This window comes from Chelonia mydas, chromosome 3 (assembly GCF_015237465.2).
Source record: "Chelonia mydas isolate rCheMyd1 chromosome 3, rCheMyd1.pri.v2, whole genome shotgun sequence".
NCBI lineage: Eukaryota > Metazoa > Chordata > Testudines > Cheloniidae > Chelonia > Chelonia mydas.
The window spans coordinates 53,614,969-53,635,502 of NC_057851.1; the positions used below are offsets into that span (position 1 = coordinate 53,614,969).

General features: G+C 39.5%; 1 protein-coding gene and 1 long non-coding RNA gene across 2 annotated transcripts in view; one reads left to right on the top strand and one right to left on the bottom strand.

Annotated features, from left to right (window-relative positions):
- COL9A1 (collagen type IX alpha 1 chain) overlaps positions 1-20,534 on the bottom strand; it is a 104,748-nt gene that overhangs the window by 60,035 nt on the left and 24,179 nt on the right. The window contains exons 9-15 of the mRNA XM_007070552.4: positions 20,168-20,203; positions 19,974-20,036; positions 14,192-14,245; positions 13,529-13,564; positions 7,145-7,168; positions 6,800-6,853; positions 3,550-3,603 (exon numbers count right to left, since the gene is read on the bottom strand). Coding sequence (XP_007070614.2) covers positions 3,550-3,603; positions 6,800-6,853; positions 7,145-7,168; positions 13,529-13,564; positions 14,192-14,245; positions 19,974-20,036; positions 20,168-20,203 — 321 coding nt within the window. The remainder of the gene's footprint in view (positions 1-3,549; positions 3,604-6,799; positions 6,854-7,144; positions 7,169-13,528; positions 13,565-14,191; positions 14,246-19,973; positions 20,037-20,167; positions 20,204-20,534) is intronic.
- LOC122464971 lies at positions 201-16,387 on the top strand. Its single transcript, XR_006289442.1, has 3 exons — positions 201-239; positions 3,800-3,803; positions 16,242-16,387. It is a non-coding gene; the product is annotated as an uncharacterized LOC122464971 (long non-coding RNA).

Genomic DNA, 20,534 nt, shown 5'->3' on the forward strand with positions numbered 1-20,534 from the left:
TGGACGAGAAGCTGGATATGAGTCAGCAGTGTGCCCTTGTTGCCAAGAAGGCCAGTGGCATTTTGGGATGTATAAGTAGGGGCATTGCCAGCAGATCGAGGGACGTGATCGTTCCCCTCTATTCGACACTGGTGAGGCCTCATCTGGAGTACTGTGTCCAGTTTTGGGCCCCACACTACAAGAAGGATGTGGATAAATTGGAAAGAGTCCAGCGAAGGGCAACAAAAATGATTAGGGGTGTAGAGCACATGACTTATGAGGAGAGGCTGAGGGAGCTGGGATTGTTTAGTCTGCAGAAGAGAAGAATGAGGGGGGATTTGATAGCTGCTTTCAACTACCTGAAAGGGGGTTCCAAAGAGGATGGCTCTAGACTGTTCTCAATGGTAGCAGATGACAGAACGAGGAGTAATGGTCTCAAGTTGCAATGGGGGAGGTTTAGATTGGATATTAGGAAAAACTTTTTCACTAAGAGGGTGGTGAAACACTGGAATGCGTTACCTAGGGAGGTGGTAGAATCTCCTTCCTTACAGGTTTTTAAGGTCAGGCTTGACAAAGCCCTGGCTGGGATGATTTAACTGGGACTTGGTCCTGCTTTGAGCAGGGGGTTGGACTAGATGACCTTCTGGGGTCCCTTCCAACCCTGATATTCTATGATTCTATGATTCTAAGACTGGGTTCACGGAAGGATCTGGCAGTCTGTTATGGAGAGGTGTGCCTTCTGTTTGAGTAGGGAAGCACCGTGAGACTCTGAGAGAACTGATGAGCTTTCATGGAAGCACAAATATTTGGGAAAGGTTGGGGATAGTTTGGTGGAATATAATGGCCTTAAATGGAATGGGAGTGGCACACTGCAGTGGTGCCTGAGGGGGATGGAAGCTTCAGTGTAAAAAGAGAAGGAGCAGCAGAGCCTGGTGTAGTTTGTTGCTATTTATTTCCTTGGTATTTTTCTCAGTTTTATCATTCATGGCGACTTCACATTTTCTAGCAACTTTCCATGGAAAATGAGATATGGCCCCAAGAAAATAGCATCCCTGTATTGCTGTTGGGACAGTCTAGCAAAGGGATAGTAGAAATCCCTTTACTAGAATCCCTTCCCTTACAGAGAAATTAAGATGACACGCTCATTTCTTAGATGCCAGGTGTGTCATTCCCCAGCATGTGCTCTGTCTGCCAGATGACGATCTGCCGTCAATTGCACCTCTCGCAAATTAAAAAACTGCAAAGGTAAATGCATAGTACAAATCCCTCCTCTCAAAAGGCCCACAGAGGAGAGTCACAAAAACAGTATTTGGAAACATTTGACACTCTGACTAGAGATGTACTGGACTACAGCGCCAACTTAAGAATCTGCCCCCTCCTTTATAGCTCCAGCCCCAACCCTACACGGTAGACCCAGGTCCCACTTGAAGTGGTAGTGGAAAGTGAACCACCCTCCCAGAGAGGCAGGGGAAGTGGCAGAAGGTGAGCGCCCAGTAGTCAACCCAGGAGGCAGGGTGTCTCTGCTTGCATTGATGGGCTAGGCCCACTGGACACTTCTCCTCCTGATGCACAGAATCCTCTGGTTGGGTGCTGTTGGTGGGACTAACCAGAGCAGTAGGCCTTAGCGTTAACAGTTCACACATCTCTGAGTTATTGTTTTAGGCTATCTGCAGACTCCAGCAGGCATCATTGCATCCATTACACTAGGTTTACATTCCCAAACTTCTCTTTGCAACCATGAGGGCTAGAAACTTACTTTTTAAAAATGAAAGCTGAGATTCTGATGTCATCACATGACTCTACAAGCTGGGCCTCTAGACATGATCTTTTAAGTGCCTAAGCCTGAATCCAGCCTTGCTGCATCCCTGAAGTCCTTACTCAGTCTTTTGACTTCAGTGGAAGTTTTGCATGAGCAGGAACATAAGAACATAAGAATGGCCATCCTGGGTCAGATGAATCGTCCATCTATCCCAGTATTCTGTCTTCCAACAGTGGCCAATACCAGGTGCTTCAGAGGGAATTAATTGAACAGACAATCATCGAGTGATCCATCCTCTGTCATCCACTCCCAGCTTCTGGCAAACAGAGTCTAGGGACACTCACAACATGGCATTGCATCCCTTAACATCCTGGCTAATAACCATTGATGGACCTATCCTCTATGAACTTATCTAATTCTTTCTTGAACCCTGTTATATTTTTGGCCTTCACGACATCCCCTGGCAATGAGTTCCACAGGTTGACTACATTGTGAGAAGAAATACTTCCTTTTGTTTATTTTAAACCCGCTGCCTATTAATTTCATTGTGTAACTTTTGGTTCTTGTGTTATGTGAAGGAGTAAATAACACTTCCTTATTCACTTTCTCCACACTAGTCAAGATTTTATAGACCTCTCTCATATCCCCCCTTAGTTGTCTCTTTTCCAAGCTAAAAGTTCCCCATCTTTTTAATCTGTCCTCATACAGAAGCTATGCCATTCCCTTAATCATTTTTGTTGCCTTTCTCTGTTCCTTTTCCAATTGTAATATATCTTTTTTGAGATGGGGTGACCAGATCTGCGCACAGTATTCAAGATGTGGGCATGCCATGGATCTATATAGAGGCATTATGATATTTTTCGGCCTAATATCTATCGCTTTCCTAATGGTTCCTAACGTTCTGTTAGCTTTTTTGACTGCCACTGCACACTGAGTGGATGTTTTCAGAGAACTATCCACAATGACTCCAAGATCTCTTTCTTGACTGGTAACAGCTAATTTAAACCCCATCATTTTATATAGAGAATTGGGATTACGTTTTTCAATGTGCATTACTTTGCATTTACCAACACTGAATTTCATCTGCTATTTTGTTGCCCAATCACCAGTTTTGTGAGATCCCTTTGTAACTCTTAGCAGTCTGCTTTGGACTTAAGTATCTTGAGTAGTTTTGTATCATCTGCAGACTTTGCCACCTGACTATTTACCTCTTTTTTTCCAGATCATTTATGAATAGGTTGAACACCACAGGACACAGTACAGACCGCCGGAGAACACCACCATTCACCTCTTTCCATTCTGAAAACTGACCATTTATTCCTACCCTTTGTTTCCTATCTTTTAACCAGTTACTGATCCACAAGAGGATTTTCCCTCTTATCCCATGACTGCTTAATTTGCTTAAGAGCCTTTGGTGAGGGACCTTATCACATGTCTTCTGAAAGTCTAGGTATACTACACCTACAGGATCATCCTTGTCCGCATGTTTGCTGACCCCCTCAAAAAATTCTAATATATTAGTGAGGCATGATTTCTTTTACAAAATCTGCGTTGACTCTTCCCCAACATATTGTGTTCATCTATCTGTCTGATATTCCTGTTGTTTAGTATTGTTTCAACCAATTTGCCTGGTACAGAAATGAGGCTTACCAGCCTGTAATTGCTGGGGTCGCCGCTGGAGCTTTTCTTAAAAATTGGTATCACATTAGCTATCCTCCAGTCATCTGGTACAGAATCTGATTTAAATGATAGGTCACACAGGGACACAGCACTTATCCAAACTTTAGCATATATTAAACATAACCACTTACTCTGGGGCCTGGGGGCCCTGGCGGGCCTGGAGGACCTCTCTTTCCAGCATCACCCTAATATTTTAGAATACATTTAATTAATTCCTGGCAATGATATACACAACAGCTGTATATTCAGGCCTGCAGCAGCTAAGGTGAGGCAACCACAAAAGGACAGACTAAGCAACCAATCTTAGAACAGTAAAGTAAAACTCATATTTCAAGAATACAGGTCTGGTTGTAGAGTATAAGGAAATAAACTTAACTCGAGATGGGTGTGAGATTGTATTTGCTTGTATCACATGCTTGAAGTTCTCCTAAGAGAGAGTGGAGTAATCCTCAAACAACATGTGACTTATTTTTATTATTCAAGCGTGTGGATGCTATGATGATGGGCATGATAGAAAATCCTAAAATAAATAAAGATGTGGTACATAAGGTGTCTTCTTGAATAACACCAGTCATCTCTTTACTTCATATAGAGCACCAGTATCATTGGTACTAATTTAATAGGGAGTGAAAAGATATCACATGACATATGCCATGAAATGGCCATTTTCTGCACGATAGAGGTCACAACAGAAATTTCATTTGAACGGTAAAGCATTTGATTTTGTTTAATATCTCCCAACGAATTCAATAGAATGACATATGAAATAATACTGTCAAGTACTGTAGTATGTAATATGTTTGGGAGGTGATATTTTACTATGTCCCATTACTTGTGGAATTCTCTGTTGTTCCATCTCGTGCATGCCATAAGCTTCTGTTCTAGTATAGCTATAGTCAGAAAAGTGATTGTGTAAACCAGACACTCCCTTATTTGATCTGTTTGTGTCTTTGAGGCATACCTGCTTTAAGGACAAGGGCTTAATCCTGTACTGTGAAGCCAATGGGAACTCTGCAGTTGTCTTTACTGGAAGCAGGAGCAGGCCCCAAACCAAGATTTTACTACTGTTGTCGCTGGAGGACCAGTACAGTATTGAAAGTAATCTAGAGCCTATTCCGCCTCACCTGTCATCCACAAAATTGTCAGCTAACTTCTGAATAAAGAACCTTCATCACTGGAGAGGATGTACAAATCAGAAAGAGTACAACTAGATTTTTGAAGCCCAAGCTGAGAATTACAGCTTTGATTTACAGTGCTGTTGTACTCATGTTGGTCCCAGGATATGAGAGATACAAGGTAGATGAGAAAAGGAGTACTTGTGGCACATTAGAGACTAACCAATTTATTTGAGCATAATAAATTGCTCAAATAAATTGGTTAGTCTCTAAGATGCCACAAGTACTCCTTTTCTTTTTGCGAATACAGACTAACACGGCTATTACTCTGAAAGGTAGATGAGGTAATACATATTATTGGACCAACATCTGTTGCTATCAGGTACACGTTTTTGAGCTACACAGAGCTCTTCCTCAGGTCTCGGGAAGCAGACATGCTGCTTCCTTCCCCAAACCTGAATAAGAGTTGTGTTCTTATTCAGCTTATTAAGCTCCTGATGAAAAGCTTGTACCTTCCATCAACAGAAGTTGGTCCGACAATATATATTACCTCACCTACCTCATCTCTCTAATATCTTTTGATTTATAAAACTGAGAAAACTTGATACGGAAGTAAGTGAAAGAAAATAATTCAGTAAAAATAGCACTGTGGGAGTTCTGTATCATTTTTCTGACTACAGTCTTACTCTAAATCAAGTCTTATTGCTTCTTTATTGGTCTCACCTTTTAACTATGTTCTTATTTGATATGACTGACTGTAAAGTGTTTTGAGAGGTTAACACTGAAGTTAAATGATCAACTAAGAAAATGGCTGGGATGCTTCATTAAAAAAAAATTAAAATGCTATTCCTTACTTTCTTTCACAACCGAAAGTGTGGCTTTGAGTCTTATTTTAGTGACAAAATATGAAGCAAAAATTAGACAACATGCTGAACCTGCCCTTAGTAACGTTTGCCTGGTAGCCACCACTGTGGAAAAGTGGGTAGGAGGGCAGAGATGAGGGACACCTATTCACTGGTCAGAGTACCTATATAAACACTGTCAAATAAGCAGTTCCACGAAAAGGGATAAAGTAATTTACTCTTCTACCCCCTCTGACTCCTGATCCAGGGCGAAATTATGACTGATTTACAGTTTATTTTCTGGTCTACCTAATGAGTGGGTCACCTCTGATTCTGGTAAGAGTGTAACCCATAATGTCTCTAAACAGCTCTGAAGATGTGAAATATAAGTGCTAAGTGCTCAGGAGACGATAGGGACTGCTCCATCCTCATGGCTTTGTGAATGGATGGGATGTATTTAAATTGTACAAACTAGCCCTTAATCTCTCTCTGTCTCAGTTCTCCTTCTGAAAATGGAGATAATAATAGTTCCTGACTTCACAGAGGTGTCTAGGGGATAAATTAATTAATTGTGTTTGTGAGGTATTGAGATAGTCTGGAGATCAGTGCCACAAAAAGGCTATAATTAAAGAGAAAAAATCCTTAATCAGGGCAAGGTTGGGTTGATGTGCAGTAAATGGGGCCACACTGAATGATGAGGACCAAAAGAAATATTGAACAACTGCCTTATTCACTGACATCAAACAGGGGTCATGGGGAAAACCAGTGTGTGATCATGTAATAAAAGATTTTAACATAACGTAAACACACCAGGGGCCAAAGTTAACATTCTACAGCCAACCTTAACTTTGCCCTTTCCTAAATTTTTTAGTGACTTCCTTTGCATCCTTAGCATTCTTTTTGTGTGTGGAATACTGTATGAAACACTTCATTCTGTTAAAAAGAACAGGAGTACTTGTGGCACCTTAGAGACTAACAAATTTATTAGAGCACAAGCTTTCGTGGGCTACAGCCCACTTCATCGGATGCATAGAATGGAACATATGCATCCAATGAAGTGGGCTGTAGCCCACGAAAGCTTATTCTCTAATAAATTTGTTAGAATCTAAGGTGCCACAAGTACTCCTGTTCTTTTTGCGGATACAGACTAACACGGCTGCTACTCTAAAACTTCATTCTATTATTACAGATGGTCGTATTTTTGTGCTATTAATTATTGTTTATTTCTGACAAGATTTCCACCAACCTGCTCCTCCTCCTATAATCCCAGCAGGAAAAATAATCCAATGAAATATTATGTATGTTTTTGTGGTCTCCTATCCTAAACCATGTTTGGATGGTATAATAATTATATTTCCTTCTGCACAGTGTCTTTCAGCCAGTGAGAAAATGCAAATTACTGGCAAACATAATGCAGTACTCACGGATGGACCAACACGGCCTACTTCACCAGGAAGTCCTGCTACACCAGGGGGACCCTACAATAACCAAGTAAAAGAAAGAAATATATATAAATTATTTACAGTCATCTGTATGATAGAGATCTCAGTACACAGGCAAATATCTTCCCAAAGCAACTGGAGATAAATTATGCCCTCAGAAACACATCTGTGCACCCAAAGGACTAAAATGGTCTAAAATGTTAGTTGTAAAACTATGTAGGAATAGATACAGAACATCAGGACCAAAATTATTATTGTGTCTTTTTATTTTATTACTTTGATTTGTTATGCAATCGCAATCTGTAGCGTGTATAAAATGATACTTACTGCTGGTCCAAGCTTCCCCTTACCCTGAAAAAAGAAAAATGTGTTGATCAACTATTTATGGTTTCTGACATTTAATCTTGTTGGATGCCAAGAGTAGGAACATGTAGGGTGATCAAACAAAATTGTGACGGTTCCTTCAATGAATGAATATTAAAACATTACTACCCTCACGTTTGATATAACTGAGTAGGTATTTCGGCAATTTTAACAGATATTCAACATCTAGTATAAAGATTATAATGAGATACTTAATATCAGCAGACAAGTACAGTAATTTTGTTTGACTAAACTAACCTGCAATACAAAAATATATGTACTGGCAAAGGAATGAAGAAACTAATATTAATAGGTTTAGTTAGTTATCAAGCATTGAAACCTATGTCAAAAGATACACCTTGATGACACGTGAAGGAAGTGGTCATTTCCTTCTCCATGAGTAATGGTTAATAATAAAGTAGAAAAAGATTTCAATTATTTCAAGGCCTTCTTAAGTCCCTTAAAGCCATTAAACCACCACTGTTTTTGCTGAGCAGGGGAAGCAACGAGCTGCTCCTGTTTACATTTACTATCAGTGTTGTTCTTGATTATTTTAATCAGATATGTCCCAGCAACAAATGCTGTTTTTCCTGTTAGGTATAATACATACTCCATAGCAAGTTTCAGCCCCAATCCTGTAAAGACTTAAGCATATGCCTAACTTTATGCAGGTAGATAGTGCCAATGAATTCACTGGGACAGTTCACATGCAAAGTTACACACATGCCTGAGTCTCTGCAAGATCAGGGACTGTGTTAGGAAATTAACCACCTGGGTTCAGTGGAGTTTAGAAGCCACAGAATATTGTGCACTAACTGTAGTTTCCAAAGTAGCATTAGAAGAACTTGCATAATGAGGGAAGAATTTCAAACATATTGATAATCTAATATAATTTCATTTTATTCTTTTAATGAGAAGTAATAAATAAACTTTTCTTCCTTGCCTACACAACTTACATTTCCATCTGCTGTTATTTAACTGCGTAATTTAAGTCTTGCACGGTTTAACTCTGTGTTTGAAAGATGTTACGTGATAAATCTAATGTACATTGTTGTGCAATACTGAACACTGGGGGAAGCCTAACTATTTTGTGTTTGTATGAAATTTGCCCTCTACTAGTCACATGCTGACAGCACATATCCTGCAGTCAGGTTCTAGATCATAATATAACCACCCTCCAGAGAAAAGAAAACACTTACCTGACTGTTTAGTGGATTCCCTTTAAAAGTTTCCTTTTACCTTTTTAAGGCTAGAACATAACTCTGAGAATGGTCAGACCTGTAATACCTGACCTACTGGTAAATAGGAAACTTTTTAAAGGCACCACTATATGTTATTTAATCAATTGTGCCTCTAGGTCAAAATTTTAGTTGAGATACTGTAACTAGCTTTCGCTCAACATGTACCATTTATGTAAGGGTACTTTTGAAAGTGTCTCTAAATGCTGTGTAGTAGCTGGCAGGCTGTTCAGTGAAATCATGCTTCTATTCTGCCTATAAGAAGGAGGAGGATACATACTTAGGGCACTGGAGCAGCTGTCCCCATATGGATCCTTCATTTCATAGGGCTACCCTGTTAAATTTACCATCCAAGAATGGTGCATAGAATCAAGATGAATGGAATGTGTTTTATACTGATTTATGTTGCGCTTTTTCTAAACGAGGCAGTGCTTCACTTGCCACAATGGCAGAGCCTCTGAAATAGATCCCCCGCTAATTCACCAACCTTTGTTGCAGAATTGAATGGTTTCTGGCTTTTGTGTGTCACCTCTCACGAGCAAGTGTCCACAGAGCAAAATGGAGTTGGCTTAATTCAGCTGAAGTCAGGCCAGATTTATACCATTCTCACTGTGATCAGAATCTTGTCCAATGTCTCCTCAGCACAGGTGGTGCATGGTGGAAGTTAATGATTTGAGAGGTTTAATCAGGGGAATTCTCAACAGTCAGATGCTGAAAACATGAACTCCTGTACATACACAAAATGTGACAAACAAAATACCTATGGGTGAAGTTCACCCAGCTTTAGAAATAATATGAAAATATGCTAAATACTTAGGGTGAGATTTTTAAAAACATCTAAGTGACTTAGAAGCACAACTCCCATAGACTTTCAATGGCAAATATGCTCCTCTGTCACTTAGGTGTCTCTGAAAATCCCTCCTTTGTGTTTGTGTGTGTATAATACAAACACACACTATTATACAACATATTTATAACCAAGTAATCAGAATAGCTTACCAAATATTTGCCATGTACAGTGAATGTACAGTACAAGGAATCCTGTCTTAAGTAAATACCTAAACTGCCTTGTATAGAAGCAGTGGTCTTTAACAAAAGATAGTGCAAAACTGTACTAGAAATCTTGAGGATACTTTAAAATGGTTGTTTGAGACAGGGAACGTCTAGTGGAGCAGATTTCATTGTATTTGATAAAAATGTATTACATATTAATGGAAAATATGATTTTTTTCATGTCTTTTAATATTGGCTAATTACTATGGAAACTTTGGGATCTATTTTGCTGAACAATATCAGGAAGCAAAATCTAATTTGCAATCAGGAATTTTATACAAGTGTTCAAATTTCCACTATTTCAGTTTCTTATTTTGTGATGTACAGTACATTTTTCTTTTATAGTTATGTTACAAGTAGCATCTGCATATCATATCTTGTATATCCTGCTTAAATTTGTTTTCCTTCCTCTTTAAATATGAGCAATACTTTTCACAGATCTGCAAGAAATGAAAGTGATACTTTGACAGGCTAAATATGGTCCAAACAGCCTCTGCTGACTTTAGATAACTCTGTGAACATCAACAATTTAAAAAGTTGTAGGACAAGCAAATCCTCTAAAAAATTGTAACTGCTAAAAAAATGTATCTCTGACATATTCTAGCTTTGAGGGGCCTTATATGTACACTGTAGCTGATCGCCCAATCTCCCTAGACCTAACCAGAGTAGAGAAATCCATCTGTTTGGTGACGTGGTTATCTGAAGTATTGCACTAATTTTGTTGAGACGAGTACACAAAAGAGAAAAGCAGAAGATGAAAGAATAAAAAGGACTAAAGAGATGGGGGGAAAACATTAGAAGAAAAAATGGAAAAGAAAGAGAGGGAGGGTCAGAAGAGGGCCTGGAGAAGAAGAGAAACAGAGAAAGGAAAAATGGATATAAAATATTATAAAATTCATTTCCTTAAAATTTCTATTGGGACCAAATCCTGCAGTTCCAATTTGGACAAAACTCCCATTGTTCAACGCAGTGGCAATGAACAGTAGTAACCAAAATGTTTGATTTTCTGTTAATGAACAGCATTTCAACAGGTTCAAGCGGCCCTTTTTGTGAGAAAATAAGTCTGTGAATGAGTAGCTGGGGCTACTCTGCTCACCAAAGGCCACTGGCTGAATCCAGTGCAGAAAACCAGCCCACAAAGACAAGTGCATCCAGATTTTCATCTAACCATGGCAACCAATATGCCTTTTTTGTAGCATGTTCATTGTATTTCTGATAGCTGAGGTCTAACAGACCAACCCCAGGGTTTCAGGAGGCTGAAACATGAAACAAGGCCAGTATGTGCTTCTCAAAATATGCCTGCAGATAAGAATTAGAGGCCCTCCTTATTCCCTGGTTTATAGGTTAGGTTCCATGAGGGGGGAAGAGGAAGGAATAGGAATCAGTTTAATCTCACTAAAGTCAAGATCACTAGTATTAGCTTTTTTTGGAGAATTTCAGTAATTTCCCTATTCTCTCTAGCATGCAGTCCCATTCACTCAGTGTGAAGCTTCCATGAATGTAATTCCCCAGAGAGATTTATTCTGAGCAGAACTCTTTCCATCTGGATTTGGCTCTTTCATGCTAATAACCATGGTGTCAGATCACCAACACCGAAGTCCTCCAAACACTGTATCCTTTCCTAAAATCTGGGGCTCAAGAGTCTCATTTACTAAATGGATAGGCAATTTGCTCTATCTTGTTTTACCCACCCACAATGAAATGATACTTTTCAATAGTATCAGCAGGTGTCTCCAGTACATCCCTCTTTCCTGGCCATAAACAGTTCCTTTTACCTGAGAATTACTAATATTTGTGTTCTAGGTCACAACTTTACACACAACATCAGCCATCCCACATTTCAATACTAGTCATACTTGTTTCCTAACCACACTACAATACATGTCCTACATGGCATGCGCAGTACAGCTTGCAATGCAGTAAAAAAAAAAATCAATCACTACCAAGGCACCCTGGAGTGGATCACTAGCAGCTAGAACTGCAAAACAGTGGCCCATAATCCCACTGATCACTTTTACAGCCCCCAAATATTGTGTCTAATTCACTCTCTTACCACGGGTGACATTCCTCCACAATGTGTGTGCATGTGAAAAATCTGTGTTCTCTACAAACCTCACAAGGACCAGTTGAGCTCTTATAGACCAAATAAATTCCACTCCTAGCAGAGCTGTCAGGTTGAACAACTGAGGTTTCCTTTATAATGATGCATTCTTGATGTGTTTTCACAGTAGCAACTCCACTTCCAAAGGAAGGGAAATCCTTTAAAGACATTTCTGACATCCACCTTTCCAACAAGCTCTCCTATTATTCTGTCCTGGAACCCACATTCTCTGCAGGTTCCCTTTGGATGAAGTTAAAATACTCTATACTTTCCCTAAGTTTCACATCTATAGGAATGCAGCCCATCTTCCAATACCATGTATTTTAGGTTGAAATAATTCCATTAATGTATCTTTTAATTTTCCATAGTCACTTTTCACCTCAAGTGGTAAATTTCTTCATACACACTTCTCTCAGATCCTCTGAGTAACAGAAACTGGCAACCCAAAGCTGTCTCCATCATTCCATCAGTTTAGTTTTGCAGCTAATTCAAACCACTGTCCTCAGCAATCATTTCACCATCTACTCTGCTGAATAACTGGCAAACCCTCCCTTCCCCTCTGAAAACAGTCCTTTCAATCTGCTTAGCAGCCCTCTCAGTTTTGCTATTTCTGCAACCACGGTTTGCTTATGTTATGGACACACAGACCCCACTAGCTGTCACAAGTTTGTACTCTAATTGTCCTGAGGTTTGGATTTTCAGCTAAGGAACATGTATATTTGGAAAATAAAGGAATATATCCCCATGAAATGATGTACCTTAAGCTTGAACATTTTTTACATGTAAGCTGTTATTCAAGATAAGGAATACATTTTCTTTTATGCCTAAGCATTTTGAGTGAATCTGTATATAAATAATAGTAAAAATTAATGGGTCACAATTAAAAATGAAAACATACAGTCAGGGCTACGAAGTTGTGGATCAAGATAGAATAGAGCAAGCCTAATACTTAGTCCCAACAATTCCAGTCTCCGGGAAGAATCAATTCTTAATCTCCTGAAGCCATATATCAGGGCATGATACCCTCCAATTGTTCCCATTCCCAGCTTTTTAAAGGGTTTCCTTTACAATCTCAGTTTCTCTGTGTCTGGAATCATCCAGTTCTCCAATTCTGGAAGGTCTTTAACCTGGCAATTCTTCTCGGACTCCAAACCTGAATACTTAGCCCTCTCTGAATTCAAAGCTGAACAGTTCTCTTTGAAATCGTCTTCTCACATTATGCGGTCTTTCACCATCAAAAAAAAACCAAAACCCTCTCTCGTGCACTCAAATTTCAGTCATACAAACTTTTAAACTTATATAGAGATGAGCTGAAACCTGACCTTTCTTGGGCTAACATACCCATGTAAACCATGGACTTCCCTGTCTGAGGGCTCTTCTTCACTTCCACAAAGAGATAGAAATTGTTAGAAAATATGTTCTCAAAAACTTGATCCATTCACAGAAATTTTCATTCCCTTTAGAGCATGCAGATAAATCAGTTAGTCTGAATGCAATTAACTTTTTGTAATGGGGTTGTAAAAAAATCAGTTCCATCAACTAGAGACTCCATTTTCTAAAGAATGTGCCTTCAATGCCTTTGAATAACTGAATCTGTACCCTACCAATGCAAAAATAAAAGTGTTACTCTACTACAAGAGTTCTCAAACTGGGGGTCAGGACCTCTCGGGGGTCGCAAGCTGTCAGCCTCCACCCCAAACCCCGCTTTGCCTCCAGCATTTGTATTGGTGTTAAATATATTTTAAAGTGTTTTTAATTTATAAGGGGGGGCACACTCAGAGGCTTGCTGTGTGAAAGGGGTCACCAGTACAAAAGTTTGAGAACCCCTGCTCTACTACCTCAGAGTTCCTTGAGAACTAAGTTAAGAGATTTTCTTGTTTTCCATCATGCCATCTAGCAATTAAAATAATTTATATTGGTATTTTAAGTCTATACTATAATAAATATATGACTTACTGGAAGTCCACGGCCTCCGGGCAATCCAGGTTCACCCTGCAAATAATCAAATTATTATTATTTGTCAAGCTATAATACCACAGTTGGTGTTGTACACAACATTTAAGAAGATATAGTTCTTGTCCTTGAAGGCTACGTACTAAGGGACAGATTCTGCAATCCTTTCTCACCTTGACTAGCACTTAATCGAGCAGTCCCATTTAATTCAGTGGAACAACATGTAAAGGAAATTTCTACTCAGAGTCGGAAAAGGATAGGGAATCAGATCATAAATATTATAACTTTGTTTTGTTTTAAAGAGAACAATTCAAACATTTTGGTTACTCTGTATTAGTGTTCTTATGTTGAAAGTTCCTACATTTGAATTGTTGAGGAATTGAGGTTTTGCAGTTATGGTGCTGGCTACGTATGGTGACAGCAGTTATTATAGGGCCCAATCATGCAAAGGGTTGAACACCCCATGAGAGATGCTGAGCACTTTCAACTGCTAATGAAGTCAATGGGAGTTGAGGGCGCTCAGTGTCTCAGAAGGAGGGTCCAACTGGATCAGGATTGCATTCCATACTCATTAGAAAAGACTGTAGAGTCTCGTTACCCTCAAAAAGTCTATAAGTATGCCTGTGAAAAATGCATCAAAGACTTAATAACTGACTTTATTCTTACCTTTTGTCCTCGGGGTCCAGCTGGGCCAGGCGATCCATCAGGGCCTGTTAGTCCCTTGTGAAATAAAGTGTAACATATTAATGTAACTCATGTTTTTATTAATCACAACAGAAAACTCTATAAAATATAAAACACTGTGAAATTGTCTTACAATGCAAATAGTTTAGTGAGATACAGAGATGGAGCTGACTTTCAAAATTCTAATGAATATCCAAACTCTGTCAAAGTTCAAGGTGAGAGTTTGTGGCTATTATTTTCACCTGGGTTATATTGCCTTCAACAATAACCTTGGCTAAATTCCAGTTAGTAAGAATAGGTGACCTCAGATTCCCTTAAATTTTTCCAAATCAGAGAAATTTTGCTAGACAGATGAACTTTTGTGACTTATGATTAAAATGTCAAATTTCTATGTTTGTCCTGCATAATCAGTTGCCCATAATGAAAAACTGGAACTAATTTCAATAATGTATCTTAAAAGGATACTTGAATTTTTGAAATCAGGTGAGAAAAACAGATGACCTTTTGGTGACCTCTGATGAAAAGGACCCACCCTTCCTTCCATATTCATCTCAATGTGAATATGGAAATTAATAGTCAGTCATCCCCCTAAAAGCCTCTGTATTACATTAGATTTATACCCACACCGATACTGTTCATATGCTGTATAGATTATCCATACATATAAGGCCATATTTTGACTTCAAAGCATGACTTCAATGACAGCTACACATAGGCATCCAAAATAGACTATTGTTGATAGTATTAAAAATGTACCCTAGGAGGTACAATCATTTTGAACCAAATGTTAGCCCTATGTACGTAATAAGGCACATGACAGCCACTTACTTGCTATACAGGTCAGCTAGACACCAGGCTGACCAATTGGGAAGATAGTTAGGCTTAGGGAGTTGGGGAAGGGGAATAGAAGCTGCATCTGCTTTGTGCAAGAACGGAGATGATGCAAATTACTTCCCCAAACCACTCCTCACAGCAGCCCTCTGTGTATCTCTTCACCCTTCTCTTCCTTCCCAAAACAAGTTGAAGACGTTACTGTTGAGGAAGAAAGGATAGGGAGCAGGGCCCAATCGTATGTGGTAGCACTCTGAGGAAGGATCTCTTCCCTTTCTACTTCTGATTGCAATGATAAAGGACAGGAATTCTTTGGTCCCCAGACTAGCAGCCATAGTTAGCCATGACCTCATTCTGTAGGCCATACTAAACCATTCAGTGTCCCTGTCATTCAGCCAAGAAGGAACTGGCCCCCATACCACACAGAAATATTGGAGTAGGCCTCCCCGTCTCATTGCCTCCATCTTCCTGGTGTTCGCACATGGCAATCCAGGAGGGTGGAATCATAAACCCAGCCTCTGGGGAATACTATGTGGTTGCCACAAGCAAAATGAGACAGCCACACAGATTCTCCACTGAGAGTATCCCCTGAATTAAAGGGCCATGTGGCTGATACAGGTTGGGTCACGATTTGGCCTTATGCCATACTTGCCTCTCTGACTAAAACGAAAAAAAAAAAAAAAAAAGGCAATTATAACTGGGAGTTCAGTAAGGACTAAGTTGTTCTCAAACATTTATGTGGCTTAATAATTCAAAAAATCTATCAAAAAAATCCTTGCTTTTATCTTCGTCCAATATTTTCCTTTTTGGTGAGTTTCTAATAATTCAGTATGTGACCCAAAGGGCTTTTTTCCTGCTAATTTACTTTCTGGAGCTTACATGGTCATTATGGACAATTACTGTGCAGTATTTTTTGTTCAGTTTATTATAACTGACAGTAGAATAATTTGTAAGAGAAAAACAAAATTAAAGAAATCAGAACTGGCCCAGCAATTTAAGGATAAGGAAGGACAGTATAAATGAAAAACCCAGATAGATGTTATTTTTAATTCCATGCCAGTTGGGTGCACAATGAGTGTATATTAAGGTCAATTTGTGTAGTCTTCAACTGTAAATATATTTACATTTTACTATTTTTCACTCATTCAGTAAGACTGGGGTATATGCAGGAGCAAGAAGGCATCAAAAGCACCTAAAGCAGAACAGCTTCTATATGGGGAGAGATTCAAAAGACTGGAACTGTTCATCTTAGAAAAGAGATGACTAAGAGGGGATATGATAGAGATCTATAAAATCATGAATGTTGTGGAGAAAGTGAATAAGGAAGTGTTATTTACCCCTTCATATAACACAATAACCGGGGTCACCCAGTGAAATTAATAGGCAGCCGGTTTCTAACATACATAAGGAAGTATTTCTTCACACAACACACAGTCAGCCTGTGGAACTCATTGCCAAAGGATGTTGTGAAGGCCAAAAGTATAATTGGGTTAAAAAAAGAATTAGGTAAGTTCATAACCTTCAATGGCTATTAGCCAAGATAGTCAGGTATGCAATCCTATGCTCTGGGTGTCCTTAGCCTCTGTTTGCCAGAAGCTGAACTGGATGACAGAGCATGGATCTTGATAATTGCCCTGTTCTATTCATTTCTTCTGAAGCAGCTGGCACCAGCCACTGTCAGAAGACAGTATAGTATACTGGGCCAGATGGACCATTGGTATGGCTGTTCTTATGTTTTAATTGTGGAGTTCAAGAATATGATGTGGTTTAGGTGACTGAGTTGTCTTGAAAGGGAAACAAAGAATCCAGAAACTGAGTCTTGGCAGGAAAGTAAAGGATAAAAAGATTTTCAAATATTTGGTTTTATATTTGGTCTTTGCTTATTGTTTTTCAGTTTGCACACAGAGGGTTTCAGGGACAACTCAGTGAAGTCAATTTGGAATATTGAAATTAATGTGAATTTTGGCAAGATCAAATCCCTATTCTGTTATGGATTTTGGATCTTAAACAGGTTTAAATAGGAATTTTTAGTTCATCTTTTGCAGAAGACCTTTACAGAAAAAACAATCAACTTCCAGCATGTTTCATTTTCAAGTTAATTTTAGCACATCCATATAGTTCATGTTCTCTCCACCCCTTACAATTGCTGAGTCAAGTCTTACAAATTATTTTTCTGCCATTTTTATATAAGCTACACAATGTGCTTAAATCCTTGCATAAGACATAAATACCAATATGACAACTCCATCAAAGGAAAGAACTACAATAAGAAGTTTCCCCGAATGTACAAATAAGATAGTGTTTTAGTGCCAGTATATTTTTTCAAGTTGCAGTGCGGGAGATTTAGGTTGGATATTAGGAAAAACTTTTTCACTTGAGGGTGGTGAAATACTGGAATGCATTACCTAGGGAGGTGGTGGAATCTCCTTCCTTAGAAGTTTTTAAGGTCAGGCTTGACAAAGCCCTGGCTGGGATGATTTAATTGGGGATCGGTCCTGCTTTGAGCAGGGGGTTGGACTAGATGACCTCCTGAGGTCCCTTCCAACCCTGATATTCTGTGATTCTATGATTCTATGATTTGTTCTAGCTTTCCATCAAAATAAGATTCCCTTGAACCTTAGTTATTTAGGCCCTTGTGTTGTTCCCCATAAAGAAACAAAGTCACAAGGGCAGTAACAGTCATTGGGGTGGGCTGAAGTCTTCCTTCCTTCAGAATAATATATATTCAAGTCACTGTTTCTCTTGGGATTCTGTTTCTCCTGGTATCACAGTTAAAGTCCATCCATAAGCTTCAGCTCACTAAAGCATAATCATTACTTTACCACAGTTCCATGTAGCTAGCTGTCTCAAATTTGGATGTGCTAAATGTGACATAACAATAGTTTTCTTGCACTTACAAGGTCATGTATTGCTACTGAGAAATAAAAATTCTATTTTGATTAGTCTCTAAGGTGCCACTAGTACTCCTTTTCTATTTGGGGGAAATATTTATATAATATAAAATGAGTGGGATGTGTTAAGCAACACTCTTAAAGACCATCGATCATCTGCTTGGGTATTTAAATGAATTTGTATTTTCATTTTATATTTTGGTTTTCTAAAATTATATAAAGATGACTAAAATCTGTATTTAAAAAAACTTGCACAATCAGTCTGTCTTCATTTAAATTGTAAAAAATGGATCTAATTTGTTTCCATAGGGCATTTAAAAGCTTGTAACAATTTTCTAACTATATGTTAAACAAATACATGACCATTTACATTATACACTACATTCACATTCTATCTGAAGTTACTGAGAAACTAGTGTTTCTGATTAACACCTCAACCAGACAGTAATCCTCTGGTTATTTACTTCTTATACTGTGTGTTTTCATGGTCCATGGTTATTATTTAAGGCATAACATTTTCAGATTAGATTACTACTTGACCAGCCAGTATACAGCTTCATAATCAGAAAATATTGAAAAATATGTGACACACATTTTTTTCCAGTTCATCTTGTAGGGTGGAAGATTTTAAAATATCCATTCCTGACTGAGCTCATGAGTACGTGACAGATTGTTAAATCCGTGCGTGAGCTTTCGATCTGCTGTTTTAGTTCACAATCCACTGCTATTCTAATATAAAATAATAATATAAAATAAAAGTTTGCTCTTCAGCTGTAAATTCCAGATCTCTAAAACAAAAAACAAAAGAGCACAGTTTGTCTCATGAAGAATGATTCAAAACAACCCTTGATTCCCAGAGGATTGGATCACATTTTAAATTTATTCCTTCACATGCTAGCGTGTTTCTTGCATGAGCCTTGCATTTAGTCTTGTTAGGCTCTCTCATACATATATTCTCCCTTTTCTTCATTCTGTCCCAACATTCCCCAAGAGGAAGTGTCTCTGTTTGTGCCCCCAGTTGCCCTTATAGTGTTGTATGGGAAAAGTGAATGTGATGCTTCCACAGGCAGGGCAAAGTGAATCAATTTGTGGCTAGTTCTTAACATCCCGGAAACTGCTAACGCCCCCTGCAGACCAGTTATACCAACTGGAAATGAGGAAATTGCCTCAGTCCTGGGTTTCTTGCTTATTTAAAGAGACAGGTCTTGCCCTTGCCTGTTGGTCAGTAGGGGGCAATTCAAAGTGTCTCTCTGTCTTCCTTTGCTGTTCTCCTTTTTCTCATCCCAGAGCAGGGCGGAGCTGATTCCCTGGGCTGGTCCCAGAACCCCCACAGGCAGGAGAGGAGCCGATGAAGCATGCCGCGTGGCAAGGCCTGATGCTGAGACTCCATTCATCTCGCTTGACTTTCATTTGCCCACAAATGCCCCTGGCTCCCATTAATTCCTGAAGCCTGGATTCCACGTGGAGGGCAGCATACACGCTCTGGTTTACAACAGGATTTAGGGCGGGAGAGGGCGCCCTTCCCTGCCTCAGCCGCCTTGCACCCAGCATGTGCAGTAGCTCGACTCCTCCTCCCTTTCCCTTGTGGCAGCTGGGTCTATGCAGGCTGTACATAGATGAACAGTATGGGCACCTTCATGGGGCTTTCGCCAGGTCCCTCCCTCCCAATCGCATCCCTCCCCTTTGACTGCCTCTCCCCTCTTGCCACAGCTCTTCCCCGTTCTCAGGGCAAAGAGGGAGAGAGCTGTTTCTCTGTAACTCCAAACAATCCTTGCTCTGTTATCACCCAAGGAAATGCTGGAATCCTCAGCCCTCCCCGGGGACCTCAGTCCTCCAGACCCTGTGCCCAGTCTCTCTAACCACCTCCCAGCCCAGCCCTGTGTGTAAGAGAGAGCCTTTCAAACAGCAGCCAGATCCTTCACTCACACATGGCTGGCCATCTGGGTTGTGATTAAACCAGGGACCTTAGAAGGAGGTCGCCTCCCTCCAGAAATAGCCTAAAACTAATTATTTTTCCAAAAAAGAAGGCAATGTCTACTCACATCAGCTCCTGGCTCTCCTGGCGTCCCGGAGGCACCTGGTTTGCCTGGCTCGCCATCCGGACCCTTCAGGATTCAAATGAACAAAGAAATAACATATTTTAGAGTGAGAAGCAAGCACAGCTGAGACATTCTGATACAAAGATCTGGATTGATCCTGTTGCAAGATCGAATGCAAAGCAATGTAAATTACTTACCGGAGGGCCTGGGGGGCCATTGGGACCTCTGTCTCCCTAACGGGATGTAAAAGAGAAACGGTTCAGTCAGCAGCCTTTAGAGTCCCGAGGTGACACTAATGAACCCATGTGCAAAATGTTAAACAGATGATCAGGAATGATCCCTAATTCATTTCTATTGTGTAATCCCATATAGTTCCTATTATGTGGAATAATTCTATATATCTACTGTATGCTATCAAGAATAATCCTGTATAGTTCTTTACAGATTATCAAGAATAATTGCATATGATTCCTATCACATACTGTAATAAATAATCCCATATAATCCTTTTTACAGACTACCAGACTGCCTTGCCCCACCGCCACTACCCCACACACCCATTAC